The sequence below is a fragment of the Passer montanus genome, unplaced genomic scaffold (genome assembly GCF_014805655.1).
Source record: "Passer montanus isolate IOZ18808 unplaced genomic scaffold, ASM1480565v1 scaffold75, whole genome shotgun sequence".
In the NCBI taxonomy this organism is placed as follows: Eukaryota; Metazoa; Chordata; class Aves; order Passeriformes; family Passeridae; genus Passer; species Passer montanus.
In genome coordinates, this window is record NW_024372702.1 from 2,978,625 (window position 1) to 2,995,324 (window position 16,700).

Sequence of the window (16,700 nt, forward strand, 5' to 3'; positions counted from 1 at the left end):
AAAACCATCTTTGATTTTTATGAAGCTAGATAATAATGGATATTACGGTATTAATAAACAGTCTTAGAACATTGTAGGAATGTTGTCATTTAATGACAATGGAATACATAATCCTTTATTTCACACTATTAATATTTACTTAATTGCTTATAAAGTTGTATGTTAAAAGGCTACATAAAATAGTTTCTCCTTCCAACTTAGAATAATTGCTGTAAGCAGCACTAAACTGTTGTCTATCATGAAAATAAAATTTGGAATCCTTTTTATTTAGCATAATTGAACAGAGAAGTTAGCTGTTGTGGTCCATTTTAATTCTTAACCTGCTTCTGGTTTTCTTTTTAGGTAGTTTGCTGTTTTGATAATGCATTTTTCTTAAGGAATAGGACATGGGGAAAGAAATACTAATGCTTTTGCTTACCATGTGCTGTTTGCTTTATTGTCTTTTTACTTATTCTTACCCATTTATGAAACTCTTCTGCTTTTACACTTGAATGTGGTAGTAATTTTGTTCTGTGTTCTTGGTAATCAGCCTGTTATCCAGCTGTTAAGTCCTATCAGGAAGAGAAATAAGGGAGAGGGAAGTGATTCCATTCTAAACTGAAGTTGCTTTGCACTCTCTCTAGATGACAAGCTCCAGAGTAGTGTCATTTTGGACATACCCATCACTCTGCAGTAAAATTTGGAAATAGCCTGAAATAGTCACAGTTACAGTTGTTTGCACAGTAAATGTAGCACTTCAGAGAGCAATAATCTCTTTCCTAGTTTGCTTTTTAAATTGTAACATGGATTTTTTTTCATCTTAAATATTTGCAAAATATTCTGCAGAATCTGTTTTACAGATTTTTTTTTTACTCACAGAGTTTTAGGGTTGGTGGTTCAGCAACAAGTCTAGTTCTAAACCCCATAGCTTACACTCAGGGTAAAGTACAGGGTAGCATAAACATGAATATGCGCAATTTTGTTCTTATAATGATTCTTCTATACTGTTATTTAGTCTAGGAGTATCAAAAGGAAGTGTAAGTGCAGGAATCACTGTGTGTCTTCTGTTAAAAAGTACTGACCTTCAGAGTGGGTTTTGTTGGCATTTGTTAAAAACAGATAAACAAGAGTTACTTTTGGTTCATCCTAAGATCTGTTACCTCCAGTAACTTGGTATTCCTTCAGTAATTAAATAAGGTAAATAATACAGTAACTAGATAGGGTAAATAATATTATTTAGTATTTTCATAGCATGTTATTTAAATTCTCTAGAGCCTTTTTGCTATTTAAGAAATCTGTAGTAAGAGTAAAATAGCACTTGTCCAAATTTGTGTATTGTCCTGACTCTGAAAACTTCTAAAGGTTCCAATTAATGAAAAAGTGCATTTGGTTTAATTGCTCTACCTCCTAGAAGCAAGCACATACTCTTATAGCTGATAATGAACCATAGGGAGATTGCAAATGAAATTAATTTCTGGAAAGTTCAATGTGCTGCAGTTTCCTGAAGAAAAGTAAGGTAAAAAAAATAATGTCTTTTGGGCCAGAACTCTTGAACTACATGGTTTGGTTAAGCATGTTTCCTTTTGGGTTGGATAGGGACCTACAGGATCATTTGATAGTTCTAGAGATTGAAAAAGTATGTTATATCTCTTAACAGAGAGTGAGATAAGTCAGCATTTTCATTTCCAGGCCCCTGCTTTTCTTCTGTAATTTCTGTCTTACACAGAAACTGGGACAACATGATAACTTGCATGGGACCTTAGTTTTGGAACAGCTTATCTGAGAAATTCAGAGCACCTGTGTATAACAATCTCATGCTTCATTACAGCAGTTTTGCACTGTGCTAGAAATTGGCCTGGATTAACAACAGTAATAAATTGACATGTACTTCTATGTGAAAATCATAATCTTTTACTTATATAAATAATGTTAGGTTTCTTGTAAGCTGTTAGTCTGGTAGGGTTTATGAATACTGAAATTCTCTATCTGATTAAGTGTATCTAATATTGATGTTAGAAAGTGATTTTTGAGTTCTGCCTTTCAGGCAGAATGCTTTTATTTGACTATTTAACTGCACTGTGATTTCCTTTGCCTTAGAAAAAATTGAGTATAACAATAATTTATTTTGTTCTATAGTCAAAACGCTTTTTACATTTTTCAGGATGAAAACATATGATCTAAGTGTGAAAATACTTGATTCCTTCAAATATTTTCATTCTGTTTAATCTCCTGTAAAATAATGCTGCTGCTTCTTTTTATTGACTGTGAGTCCTTTTAAGGGGTGGAGTTGAGTTTGAAGCCTTCAGGCTTTATGGAAATACTCTATCTACAATAAACATGCCTCCTAATTTAATTTCCACCTGACATGTAGGCTGTGTGGAACAGATTGTGCATGGCAAGCCGAAATTGATTATTAAGCACTGGATCTGTGCAATGTGAAAGTGAATTTTATTCTCTTTACAGGCAAGGTGGTTCTGGGAAGCATATTTTCGATCGATGAAAGCAATTGCTCTCGCTACTCTTCAGATTATCAATGATAGAATTTACCCATATGCTGCCATTTCTTATGAAGAATGGAATGATCCCCCAGCTGTGGTGAGTAAATTCGTTTGATTTACTCATAAAACAAATTGTGGTTTTGTGTTGTTTGGTTTTTTTTTCTTGTATAAAAGGTATGTGCTATGAAACTTGGTAATAATTCTGTGTATGAGTTTGTGTGTATATGGGTTGTGCTGTTAACTTGCACAGATGAAGCTAATATATTTTATTACAACTGGCAAAATAACTAGCAGTTTGTTTTATGTCCTGGCACTGAGATGAGAACTTTTAACTTTTGCTATTGCACACATTAAATTGCTTCCTTGTTTATTTATTTATTTATTTATATATTTTTCCTTGATGCACACACACGCATTTTTCTTTATTTCTGTTTAATTCAGGAAGAGTTTGAAGTACTGCATATATTTGGATATAGTCTATATGATGCAAGGAAAATAGTGGAAATTCTGAAGATCTCAAAAAATCTGCAGGGATCATTCATATAATTCTGTTGAAATAGCTAATTATTCCTATGCCTACAATTTTCTCTATGTTATTTCTTAGCAATTTCTCTTACACAGAGACTGATGATCAAAGTTTTACTGGATTTTTTTTGTCTGTTCTTGGTTTAATTTAAAGTTTCACTGGTTGAACTCACTTCTGTTAAGAAAAAGTGCAGTATTAATTAACCTCCTGCACCAAGCAGCTGGTTCTGATTTTTTACTATATAAAAGCCTGTAGATGATTTTCACTCATAATCAGTTAATTTTCTCTGTGTCAAAATATAAAAAATAGTTTTGTTCTACTAATAAAACCAAACTTGTTAACTGTCTTGCTTTATGATAGTTTAGAGAAAGAAAGCTGGGTAGGAGTACTGGGTAGGAGTAAAGTGGGTTTTATTTTAAACTCTTCAGACCCATGGAGTGTGAACAGTTGCTGATGAAGAGTCAGAAGCTCAATGCTGTGCTTCAGAAGTTCTGTTTCCATTGCTGAGCCAAAGGCATTAATAATCTCCTCTTCTTGGGGAGGAAATGTGGCCCTGGTCAGTATTTAAGGAAGAAATTAATCTGCACTAGTGTGTACTCCACAAGAAGGGAATCAGAATATCTTAACACCTTTACAATTATGGTAGCAGAGCCAAGCACCTTTAAACACACTTAGTGAAATAAAGAAAATGCTTTAAGGATTACTCAGTCTTTAAAGGGAACTTAAAAACATCTCCTGGATTCTCTCCTATGCTTTTTTTTTGTAATGCACTAGTCAGAGTTTCAAAGCTGTGTGCTTGCTAGGCAGTAATAATCTGCTTGAGCCTGTGTCTCATCTAGGTCCTGCCTAAGATCCACTCTTAGCACTGTTAAAATTTCTAGTCAGCCTGGATGAAACATTGTAGTTGGAAAGACTTAAATATGTACATTTGAGGTAGCAGAAAATGGCAACTGTATTCTTTAACTTTGATGAGAAGGCAAAGTAACTAATGTCCTTTTTGTTTACAAGAAAATTGCTGTTTTCTTCTCTAAATAAACTCCATGACTGAATCTTTTCAAGAAAATTAGTTCAGGTCAGTCTCGGGACTAGGATATAGCTAATTGTTAAAACAAGCACCTGTGAGTTAAGATTAATACCACAGTGAAAATTGTGAGTAACTGTCATGAATTCTTATGTTACTGGCCAGAACTAACCTCCAGAACTGGCCATGTGTATTCTGCCTTCAAGCTCAGCCGAGTCCATCCAGTTCCTGTAGCTCTGCTTGTTGTTCCATGTGGTGTTGTGGTCAGTAGGGATTAAGTGCAGTGCTCTTCTGAACTCTTTTGTTTCTGTTGGAAAACAAAGGTGCAGAAAGAGTGTGTAGAAGATGTAGGCACGTTAACAAGAGGTGCAGAGGTGCAATCACTGTTTTAAGGATTTACTGAAACTAGCCAGAAATTACTTTAATCAGTACAAGGCTGTTCATAGAGCTCAGATTGCTGTGCTCTGAATAGTGAGGTTTTGAAAATCAGTGCACAGACTTGCTTGTGGAATATCTATACAGGAAAATGCCAGCTTTAAGGGATTTGTGAATTTACCTGGTAGGACAATTTTACCTATCTAACAGAAAGAACAGCTGCTGTGCAAGATCATTATGCAGAGAAGGATACTTAGAACTCTTGGCCATGGTTTCTTACCTGCCCTCTTCCTTGGTTTAAGGTGGGATGGCTTTTTGTGTCCTTATAGTGATTAATTTTGCTTAGTAGGTCTCAGAATCCTGAGAAGTAACAGAAAAAGTGTGGTAAAATGTCCTGGTTACTAATTGTTGGGCTGTTAAATTGTTACAGCTGCTTCAGGTGTTAGACAAAGCAGTTATAACCATTATTTCTACTTTGACAATTAGAATGGCTTGTAACTCTCCACAACGTGCACGTTGTGCTTTGCATTTTGTTGAAGTATTGTAGCTTCATGTGTTTGCTTCCAGAATTAGATTCCTACCCAAAGAAGCAGTCCTGTACTCTTCTACAGTTGGGTCACAGTTTCCTCTTTCATCTGCAACCTTTTTTTTTGATATTTCTATTTCACTTGTGGTGAATTAGCCAAAATAATGTTCCTTATGTAAAACTTAGCAGGCAAGAGAAAAAAAGAAAGAGTGGGGGTGTGGGCAAGGGAGGGACTGGGTGGCTTGAAGGCTGCTTTTCTTGGCATTAGCTTGACTTATATTGGCTCAAAATATTAGTAAGACTGTTGTCTGAGTATCTTCACCAGAGTGTTGATCCAGCAGTGGTACAGGAGGGTGTTTTTCCAGGAGGGAGTATGCAGAAGATAAGTGCATATACAGTTAACTCCATGCTTAGTACATTGCACAGAGGAATGTACACACAGGGAAGTGATCCAAGCAGTTTTATGTGTTTTTTGTGGGTTGACTGAAGACTGTTGGCCTTTCTCAAGCAAAAAAAAAGTAATAAAGTGGATTATTTTTCTACTTATTCACTGTCCTATTGAGGAAGCATAGTAGCATATAACATGCTAATATGTTATGGAATAATACTTTGAATAAAAATTCATAATGACATATTTCCTCCTTTTAATGAAGAGGAGCAAATGATACTTTTGGGGCCTGAAATTATTTGCTGGACTACTTGAGACCTTTATGTCTCAGACAGTCTTTTTATGCAGGCATGGAAGTTTAATGTCTTGTATTTTTTGGCCCACCATTATCCATTAGGCAGAAGCAATCAGTTACATCCAAGTAAGCCAGAAAATGAGTGATTCTGCAGTGTGCATTCTGATGGTTACCAGTTTGGGCTGGATTAGAAATAATGACTTGGGCTTGAGATGTGATCTGTTACCTTCAATTAAGTACTTTGTTATGCTCTGATAGAGGTAAATTACTTCCTCACTTATGCTTCGTTGTAGATTGCTTAAATTCTCCTCTTTGCCTTATACCTCACTAATATGTATGGTTTCTGAAAAATGAGTAAGACAGGTTTTGTCAGAATTCTTCAGCTGCTTTTGTTGAAATTCTTTCAAGCCTGTTTATAATGTAGACCTATGAAACATTAGATGTTTTTTTTTGTCAGGGGCTGCTTTTGAGCTCTGACCTTGGATGATACAGACTAGAGCTTAATAATCACTTGAGAATATCAGTATGTGAACAATAAACATACCAGAATTCATTTCTTCCAGTGAGGCAGAAAACAGCACCATCATTTGGTGTAAGGTAAAATAGCAGAATTGTCTTAGTGCCCAGAATGCCATTCATTTAGCAAAGCCTAAGAAGAATGTTAATTTACAGAATACTTTGTGGGTCTTGCCAATTACTAGGAACTTGACACTTGTTAAAAAATTAAACTATTCCTAACTTCTTTGACTAATATTTTATAGTCCTCAGTCTATAGATAATGTTATTGTTATAAATGTGCTATCCTCCTAGTACCATTTGTCATCTCCAAAGCATTAAGCAAATATTAGCATACACTTTTTTATCTACCTGTAAATGAGAACAAGCTAGCACTTTTCTGGGCAGTGCAGATCTGGTATTTTTTTCTATTGGACAATATTAGATTTCTGTTTCTGCTGTATTTTCCAGCTACTTGTGTGATGGTTTCAATCAGCTGGATCAAATCTTGCTTTATTTATTATATTAGAAGATAGGTTTTTTAAAAATATTAAATAAATTTCAGTTTATTGATTTTTTTTTTGTGTTGGTATTATGGACTGGTTGAATATCCCACACGTATTCAGATGTAAACATTGGTATTTTTATGTGAGTGTGAAATGTGATTTAACAGTTGGTTCTTTAATTTACCTGCCCAGAGTTAGGATTCTTTTCTTACACTGTGGATTATTCTACTCTAGATAAAAGTTTCTGTCTGTCTTGTGACTAATTTTTTATGTGAGGAGGGTTTAAGGCCATGAAATTATGGCCACTGCATCTTTGTTTGTAATTCTGTTGGGTGTAAGCACTTCAGTTGGCTCTGGAGAAGTAGGGAGGGTTAATTCCTTTGGGTTTGCCCTGTGACCACTTGAGGATGGGAAGCATGATGAAATACTTTCTCAAAGTATTGAATAGAAACTTACCATAAATAATTGGAGAAAAATAGAATAAATCAAGGCTTTTTTTTTTGGTCTGGTAATTCATAATTGAAACCATGTTGAGGTTAGATTGATTTTAAGAACAACCCAGCTGAAAAAGCCTTAACCACAGTGGCAGGGGATATATCTCCATTTTGCTTAGATGTATAGGACTGCTCAGCTACTAAGTTCAGCACACTGCTGTCCTTACTTCTGTGTTTTTAAAAGACAATGAATTGTTGTTCAGACTATGCGGTTTCAGTAATAGGTAGTTTACAACAAGCAGGCTAGGTGTTGAAAATAAAACAGGTGGAAAAGCTCACTGTCTTGTTTATGGGAGCAGTGAAATTTTATTTTTCTTAAGTGCTGTTGCTGAGTTTTCCCACTAAATGATGCCTGGGAAATTGTCGATTCTTATTTGATATAGAACATCTTACACAGCTTGTTTTCCCAGAGACCATTCTGTGATGTAGTCTCTAATGTGTCTGCTGTACCTTTCTTCAAGTCTCTTTCAATGGTGAACAAGCAGTTAAGAAGTTTTGGGACAGGACTGAGTCTTCTTTACCTCTGATGCTTTACCAGTATCTTTGAGGCTCCATAGAACTTCAATATTGAGATTGTCCATTTCTCAGTCCAGTTGTGTGTGTTCATTGATGTTGTGAAGCTCCCACCTATCTCCCTTCTGCACCCTCCTAAGAAAGGTCTGCTGTAAACTTCCCTGCTAAGTTGAACCTGAAGACTCTACATCAAATCCAGCCTGAAGCCTCCCACATCATGAGAATTCAGTTCCCTTGATGCATCCTTAATATATTTATTTTTCCTAAAGTAGCATCAGGTTGTTTTTGATGACCAAAAGGGAGGAAAATATTTGATTGAGCTATAGTAAAGGAAGGTGCCTTGTTTCTAAGGCATTATCACACGTGCATGCTTGAAGAAAGCATGCAGAGGACAGCTGCAGCAGTCTGAATCTTAAGCATATACAGAGCCATTCCTGACTTCTCCCCTCTTCCAGCTTCAGGGTATTCCTGAGCTCTCACTGTCGCTCACATTCCAGTACTTTGGTTTTTCACATGAACTGCAAAGAGCTGTCAGACAACTGAGACTGCGAGACTTAAGCGACATCAAATTACTCTTAGGAAACTAACATTTCAATTTGATCCTTTTTGCCCATAAAAATGATTCACAGCAAGTAACCTATTAATCTTAGATTAATTATCGTGCCTCTTCTAATGATATTTGCTGGGAGGGTGATAGTGAAGGGCTGTCTTATCTATAGCTGAATGTCAGCACTTTGTCAAAGAAAGGTGATGGATGATCAATCTACTGTTGCTGTTTTTCTCCTCTCTGAGAGTGAAAGTTCCTGTGAATTTCCATCAAGAATGTTAATAAAGATGGGAATAGAGCAAATGTGCCTTCATCACTTGGTTGCTTGAGCAGTGACTGGGAGAACCCATCCCTATGTCATTAGCCATTTCATGCTTTGCTGCCATAATGGAGATTTAATTAGCTTGCTGTTGTATTAATTGCCTGTATGGTTTGCTTTTCCCAAGCAGAAATCTGGAAGACTTTAGCAAATTATGGAGGCTTGAATTTGCCTGATTTCCTGCAGAAAGTGGGGTCAATAGGTCTCAGACTGTAGACACACTCTTCAGGCAGGCAGCAGGGGGTTGGCTCTTAATGGCACTTGAGAGATGCTTAATTGCCTTTTTGAAATGTTTTTCTCAAATGAGAGGCATGGTTCTCCCATCCATTAGTGTGTGTCTACAGGCTTTTCCCTCTCTCCATCATCCTTTAGTATGTGCAGAAGCAAAGCCTACTTTAAAGTTGCTTTATTTTCCTAAGTTATGACCAGCAGGGGAGAATTTTCATGCCTTTCTGAAAGTAGTAGAAGTTGGGATTTAAGGCATGTACCTAAAACGTAAGTTTATAAGAGAAATTCATGACCAGTTTAGGTACATATGCATGTGCTTGCACACATGTGCATAATATATTTCTTTCTGTAAGTATCTACAATAGTCTTAGATTATGGAAAAGGAATAATGCTTTTCAAAATATATTAGAGCAAGCAGTTTGTTAGGAAGTGCTGTGGACAGAGAGAAAACGTTTCTAGAAAAACTTCAAATGGGAGCCATCAATCTAGTAAGCAATTCTCACCCGTAAATAATAAATAGAACATTGTCTGCAGATGGCTCTACCAGTTATTTCTTCTTGTAGGACAGAAACATAATATTTTCTTGGCACTCTGATTATGATGTTAAACCTCTGTTTCAAGTATTAATGAAAAGAGGTTTCTGAGAGTTGTGCTAAGAAGTGCTTGACATTGCCAGGGTCATTCAGATAATAACAGTCTTGGGGTGGAGGTTGTGTGGAAACAAATCTGTAGTAATGCTTTAATGAGTTGGACTATGCTCTGGTAACATTTAGATTGTGATTTGCTGTAGGAATTATTGAAGCTACATCAAAATCAGAGGGCTGTCCCCATCTGCCACTAGTCATCTTGTACAACTAGCAAACTATGTAGAAAAGCTTTAATTTTAGAAAATACAATAATCTGAAAGCAGATTTTTCTCTGCACATATCAGTTGCTGAAGTAATGGATGTATATTTTCTGAATTACTGAGTGTGCTTTCACAGGTAGCCATGTCCCTTTCAAGAGCCAAGGTTCCATATTGTACTGTTACTGTTTCTACATTATCCTATTATTCCTCTTGGGTAAAAACTAGAACTTTGTGTTTTCCATTAGGATCCTCACAAACGGTTTAAGATGAATGCTGCTTTTACCAGACCTGATAAAGTCTGTGTAGCTGAAGGCCAGTCTGTCTTTTCAACTATTTCAGGAAGTTAGTAAAACATTACTCCTACTGACTGGTCCTTGCTTGGAACATACCCTTAGACCATCCTGGAAAAAAGAGTGTGCCAATGCTGTGCTTAACTTTTCTGCCTCACATATTTATCCCCTCTTCAGTTTTGATTTGTTCGTAGAAGGAAATCATATTCACATCATTTTTTTTTCTCCTTTACCAAAATGTTGTGATGTCTTTCAGTAAGTAGGCTCTTTATCCTCCTCATCCTTGAAGTCATTGTAGTTAGAGGTGTCTAACCATTAAACATAAGGAACGTGATTGTTGGGTGTATAAAGTTAACCAAAGACTAAATAGGGAAACAGAAGATTTCAAAGTTTACTTCCTACAAATATGACCTCATAACTCTGAGTCTGTAAAACTTGCTTTACTCCTGATACAAGCAGGCCTATGGTATGAGTTTAGCTGGAGAATTTCACAGTATTTCTGTAAACTGCTGGCAGTTGCTAACCTCTTACGAGTTTTCATAGTTTTTATGGGCTAGGATTCAAAACTTCCTTGCAAAACAGCATCACTCAGTTTCTGCTTTCCCAACTCCCCTTTTCACCTTGTCCCAAAGGGTTTGGTTTTTCCCTTTGCTTCTCTGTCCGACCCCTGCTTGGAACGTCAGTTAGAATGGAAAATTTGAGACTAAAATTCTGGTGTTTTCCTTCTGTCAAATGGTGCCTTCAGTGCTTCCTCCCCCATGTTGTCAGCTACAAAGGGGATTGGCACATTCAATGGGAATGTAGTCGTCTGTTTTGTCTCTTGCCATCTGGGCTGGCTTCCCTATGCTGTGTATTGAAGTAAGAGCTTTAAATTCTTAAGAGGGATGCCCTAGTTAAAATTCACAAGGAGCAGATAACTCTGAAATTCATCTTTGAATCTCATGTCTTTTAATTTTTTTTTAAATGTAATAGGTAGGATTTTTCCACCATTGACCAAACTTTGTGGAAGCTTGTACGTTGCTCCTCTTTGCTCCTGCTTTTTACCTTTTTGCTTGGGTGCACATTATATGCCAAGTTTGTGTTCCTTTGTTTTTGTTGTTGTTAACATTTTTTCGCTCTGAAATTGTAGTGCTGATTAAGTTTCTCTTTGTTTATTGAGTCCTGACTATAAATATAAATATCTTGAAATAATGATTAGTAAATGAGAATTGAACCATGCTAGCTGGGCTCAATTCACCTTGGTTTTCCTTCTCCACAAATCTATCTGCCTCTTCCACTTTAGTTTTTACCTTAATCTCTATCTAGTTGCAACATTACAGCTAGACATAAATGAAAATTGAAATAAGAATGAGATTGGAATAAAGGTTTTGAGAAATTGCCAAAGTCAGAATTGGAGAGTCAGCCTGCCTGATCTGAGCAAATTACAAATCTGATGTTTAGGGCCTGGCTGTATGAATTAGTCCCTACTGTGATAATTTACCTTACACAAATTGCCTTGCTGTTTTCTTTGTTTCCTTCACAGAAATGGAGCAGTGTGAGCAACCCACTCTTCCTTCCACTGATCCCACCTCAGTCCCAGGGTTTCACAGCTGTGGTTCTGACCTATGACAGAGTGGAGAGCCTTTTCCGAGTTATCACGGAGGTATCGAAAGTGCCCAGTCTGTCCAAATTGTTGGTAGTCTGGAACAACCAGAATAAGAATCCACCAGAAGGTAAAAACCCATGGGAAGGGTGGTGGAGGAAGGTGAAACAGCATGTCTATTGACACCTGTTAGAGAATGATCTCACTTCTACATAATTTATATTCAAGAGGTCTTTAATGGTTCTTTCAAAATAATCAGTTTGGATTTTTTGTGACAAAGTGTTTGAAAGTGAAATAAGAGAAGCCAAAGTAGATAACAAGAACAAAAGCATACCAGTGGTTGTGCTGCTAACTTCTAAATAAAAAGTTATAAATACAGTATTGCAGAAACATTTCTGTCCTTAACTTTTTTGGAGGGAGTAGTAAGGAGAAGCCTATTTTTGATCTGTCAGTACTTGCTTTTATTTCTTTGTAGACAGACTTTTGTCACAGTGTATATACTGCTGCTACTGGACTGTTTCTAGAGCAAATGTGGTTCAAAGCAGCAAAGCAGTTTGAATGCTTGGAGCTATAAAATAAGTGAATATTTTGATTGGTTGATGAAATGAAAATAAGTGCCTGTTTTAAAATATTTCTTTCCAACACATATGGTATACTGTGCTGCTCTTTGTAGTATGTGACTGTGTCTGGTGTCATCTGCATGGTTTTAAAATTGTTTATTATTATGTGGTTATTTTAAAATGAGGACTCATTCACAGGCATTTTCCCAAGTTATTTATATGTGTAGATTTTTGGAACGAGGTTTGGTTTCAAAGATATATTAATTACTCCAGTGTGAATTCAGTGCTGTAAATATCTCAATTATTTCATTTTCAGTAGCTGAGGTGTGCTTTGCCAGCCTGGCATAATGCTGTGCTGTATCCCCTTGTGCCAAGACCTCAGTCTCAGTCTGCCCAGTCCTCGCAGCTTGCTGCCTACCTTTTCAAACCAATGCTCTCTATCCCATGGGTTTTTGTCTCCTATGCAATGTCATTGTACAGTCCCTGGGCTGCTCTGTGTCCAACCAACTCCCTTTTTTCCCATCCCCAGGCTGCCTGCCTCATGAGACCATGCTGCTTCTAATCTGTTCCCAGGTCCTCCGCTGCAAACACATGTCCTGACATTAATGAATTCCATTATGAAATCAGCATAGAATAAATGGGAGGTCTTGCCCCATGTAAGGGAAGCTGGCTAGGCTTGGCCTTTGGTAATCCTCTCCAGTGCTAGACAGACTCTCCAACGCTGCTTATTTTATTTCTGTGCTTACTGTTCCCTAGGGTGACTTTCTTCAAGGTCTGAAGACCAGTACTTAAATCCTGAGCATTGTGCTGGGCAATTAAAGCTTCCTCATTCTGGATTAAATACTGCAGCTATGGTAGCTGTATATGAGTCTGGTTCCCATATGCTGTACATATGGATCTGTCATTCTCATCTGAAAATGTGATTTTGTGGGACAAGAAATGTTTCCTTCTAGGAATACATATTCCCCCCACAAAAAAAAAGAGTCGTATTCTTTTGTCTTCTGTAACAAATTCTGTTATTAGGACTCCTCACTTTATAATTCTCTTTCCAGAGGCTTCAACTGCTGCTATGTTCTACTCTTCAAGGTTAGTTAATCTGCATAGCAGCAAGTTGGAATGTAGAAATTAATCCCTGACCACTTGTCTAATTTACCATCTCCTAAGAACTTCTTAGAGCCAAGCTGTTGCTACCATTCACTTGGCTCATTTGCCATTTTGGCAACTTGCTGCAGTTTGAAGCTGAGTAACTTTATTGTTTGCTTTAAAAAGTGTTCTTTATTACTTCTGGGCTAACTACTTTAACTTTAGTAATATTTTAAATGTTTTGTAGCCCTTTAGAGTAAAAATTGTTGTGTATGAATTGATAGCAACAGGAATTTTTGCAGTGTGCAGTTATTTTCTAAAAGCAAAAAAGCATAGTGATATATGCAGTTATGTAATCACTGAACCCAAATGAATTGTTTCCACATTTCCTTCAAGTGAGTCTGAGGTACAGGAGAGTTGAAGCAAAAAGATCTTTAAAATTACCTTTTCTTTTCAATCATTGTATTGATCTTGAAAATCCAAGTGTGTTTAATTCTTTTCTGCCTCTACTACCTCTAAGTCATAAACTAGTTAAAAAAACCCCAACCTGTAGGGCTTAAAATTGTGGACTTGAGAGCACAGTTGAAAGCATAAGCAGTTTTGTCCTTGCATTAGCCTAAGCATCGCATTGAAGCGAATAACTATTTGTTTTTAGTGTCCCTTGCCCCTTTATTGCTGTTTCAATCATTGTAATCTCTTGGCCCATGGATAGAGAGAGGTCAGTTTGATTAAATGAACTTGTTTTATTCCAGATCCATGCAGGACATTCCACTTGGCTCTTCAGCCAGTCTCTCGTTCAGTCTGTCTATTAGTGATCCTAATCCTCGGACTTCAAAGCTTCTGCTGTTTATAGCCTGTTAAAGCCAGGAAGTTTCTGATGGATTAGAACAAGGAATGAGTTTGAAGTTTGTAATGTGCACCACTGTCACTGATAAAGTCTAGTTTATTACCCTACAGTAGTATCTGCACTTTTATGGCTATTCATTTTTAATTGGTTGTAGTAAAGCAGAGGTGCTTAACCTTCTAGAGCATCAAGTGCTTTATTTCTTGGTCCTTTCCTCATAAGGGACATGTTTCAGTACAGAAGCAGATCTTGGCTTTTGTCATTGCAGCTCTTCATGTCTTCGTTTTGTTTCGCATGTGTAAGTGGGAGGGCTGGGTGAAGAACATCCAAATTGCCTTCCTTAGTGAGTATGTGTGCTAAATTGAGAATTGGGCTTAGGTTTCCTGGGATGCAGCTGGCAAGGTGCCACACAAGTGACATGTGGCCTTTCCTTTCTTTCCTCTGTCAACACCACAAAATTATTATAACTGAAAATATCATTATTATCAAAACAATATGCTATGCATTTGCAATAGTGTCTTTATGTAATGACACTCACGACTTAGGAGGAAAACCAAATGAAAATGAAATACCCTAAACATTGTACAAAATTTAAGATCATGGAGTCACAGGTGGTCGCTGCCATCAGTAGTGCTGAGCATCCCAGCTAAGAGGCTGTAGTTGATTTCAGCTGCTGTGCAGTGGTAACAAGTGTAGGGAGTGTGCAAGGTGTCTGGAAATGAACTGTTTCAAACCTAAACCTCTCAGGCAGATGCAGCTCTGATGCAACAGAAGTTTTTTGTTATGTTGGCTGATAAAAAAGTTAAGCAGGTAAGAGGACAATGGATTAATTAAGCACTTGACTGGAAAGTTTTCAACCAAATAGCGTGTGAAAATATAAAATTGGAGAACTACATGTGTGTACGTGGGTTAGATATCAGTAGTAATTTTAAGATTGTTTTTTCCTTAGCCTTAAGAGTTTGTAAGGATCATTTTTGTAACTGAATGTCTGAGAGTTGTCTGTGGAAGTCTGAACTCATGGTTCTGTGTTTTCTTTAGAATCAGTGAAAAGAAACAAGATGAATCTATGAGAAACACTGATGTCTTGTGCAAAGACAACAAAGTTTGAAGTTTACACAATGTTTTTGATGATAAAAATATAGACTCTTATATGTGAAATAGCAGAAAGAAAATATCACATACAATGATGATTCTACTCTGGAACCTTAAAACATTATAGAATCAGCTTGTATCTTAAGTACTCAAAGAATTTAGGAACATGATCTCTGCTCTGTGTCTTTGGCTGAGTTTTGCTTATTTTCTGTGCATTGTATGCAAGAAGCCCATCAATGCAGCAGTAATGTCAGTAGACCCATAACGGTGCGTATAATAGTAATAAAAATAGTAAAAAGCCTTGAAATATTATAGGGAAAAAATAAACTTTTCCCCCTCACTCTGGATCAATTAAAATAAACATTGTGGTCTAAGTGCCTGCTGCTGGGAATATTTTGTAGAAATCATGATTTTCTCCATCAGGCAAATATTTTTTTCCCTTTCATTTGTGCTTTTCTAAATTGCTAGTTCTGAAATTCAAAAAAATAGTCTGCGATAGAAATTTCCACCACCATTTGTTTCAGACAAGTGAAGAAACCATTTTGTCTACCACATATTACAATGTATAAATTCATTACTGTTAGTAAATATGCAACAAGCTACAGATCATGTGTGGTAGATTGATTCCTTAGGTTGTTTTATAAAAATGAAAAGTGTATTTTAAGGAATGTGTATTTTCTGTTTAGTTGTGGATCCTGAAGCTAAGTTGCTATAAACTTCTTGTGGTGCTACTGAAATAATAATCTTTGTATTTCTAGTTAATGCTGTTAATGGACAGCATTGATATAAACTGTTTGGGCTAATGAAAGTGAGTATCCTTTGGATTACTGTACCTTAGGAATGTGTTATCTTAAAAAAAATTAATAAAAACAACTTCAGTGAGAGGTCTGGTTTTTTTTCCATACTGTGCCTTTGGTAGTCAGCACTGGTAGGAATGGTTTCTCTCTAAATTTTGAATTAATTTGGCTTCTTGATGATGGACTTAATGCCATTTTCCTTGATTAGCTAGAGAACTAATTCATGGTGATTTTAGTTTTCCACAAGGCATATTACAAACATTTTGCAATATTACTTCCTAGGGAAATCTGGAAAGGTAGCCTATCAAACCCATCTTAACAAACTGGGCCCTTGTGTCCTAGAACCAAATGTTCTGTTTTGTTATATACAAGAGGAATTCTGTGGATTTCTGTAGAACAATATAAACACATTAATGTGAGTAGAAACCACCTGTTTTGAACTCTGAACAGTCTTTTTCTCTCAGCTATAATAGAAGGAATTCTGATAATAAGTAGATGTAAAATGCCTGATGTTGTTTCTGACAGTCTTTTTAAACTTCAGACTCCAGCTAAATTCTGCCATTCAGTATTAGAGACTGAAAAAGTATTAATTAGGTTTCATTAGCAATGTTCAATTAGCTGCACTCATGCAAACTACTGTAGACCAGCTAGAATAAGCATCACAGGAGAGCTTGTACAAAAGTTCAGGTCTGAGAATTGAGTATGATGTATGGGATTTTGTGCAACTGCAGGTACCAACTGAGCATGTTTAAGGACATTTTCTGCCAATTTTTTGTCAGTCTTTGTCTACCTTGCAAAACTTCTGGAAAGTTTTTCCTTTTTATATTTCCAAATGGACTCTGTAGAAGTTTTGGGAAGTGAGAACATTATATGACTTCGTATTCTGGACCCAGAT

General features: G+C 36.6%; 1 protein-coding gene across 1 annotated transcript in view; it reads left to right on the plus strand.

The window, feature by feature from the left end:
• EXT2 (exostosin glycosyltransferase 2) overlaps positions 1-16,700 on the plus strand; it is a 70,719-nt gene that overhangs the window by 29,419 nt on the left and 24,600 nt on the right. Inside the window, 2 exon segments of the mRNA XM_039730970.1 lie at positions 2,443-2,574; positions 11,370-11,559. Of these exon segments, the coding sequence (XP_039586904.1) occupies positions 2,443-2,574; positions 11,370-11,559 (322 nt within the window).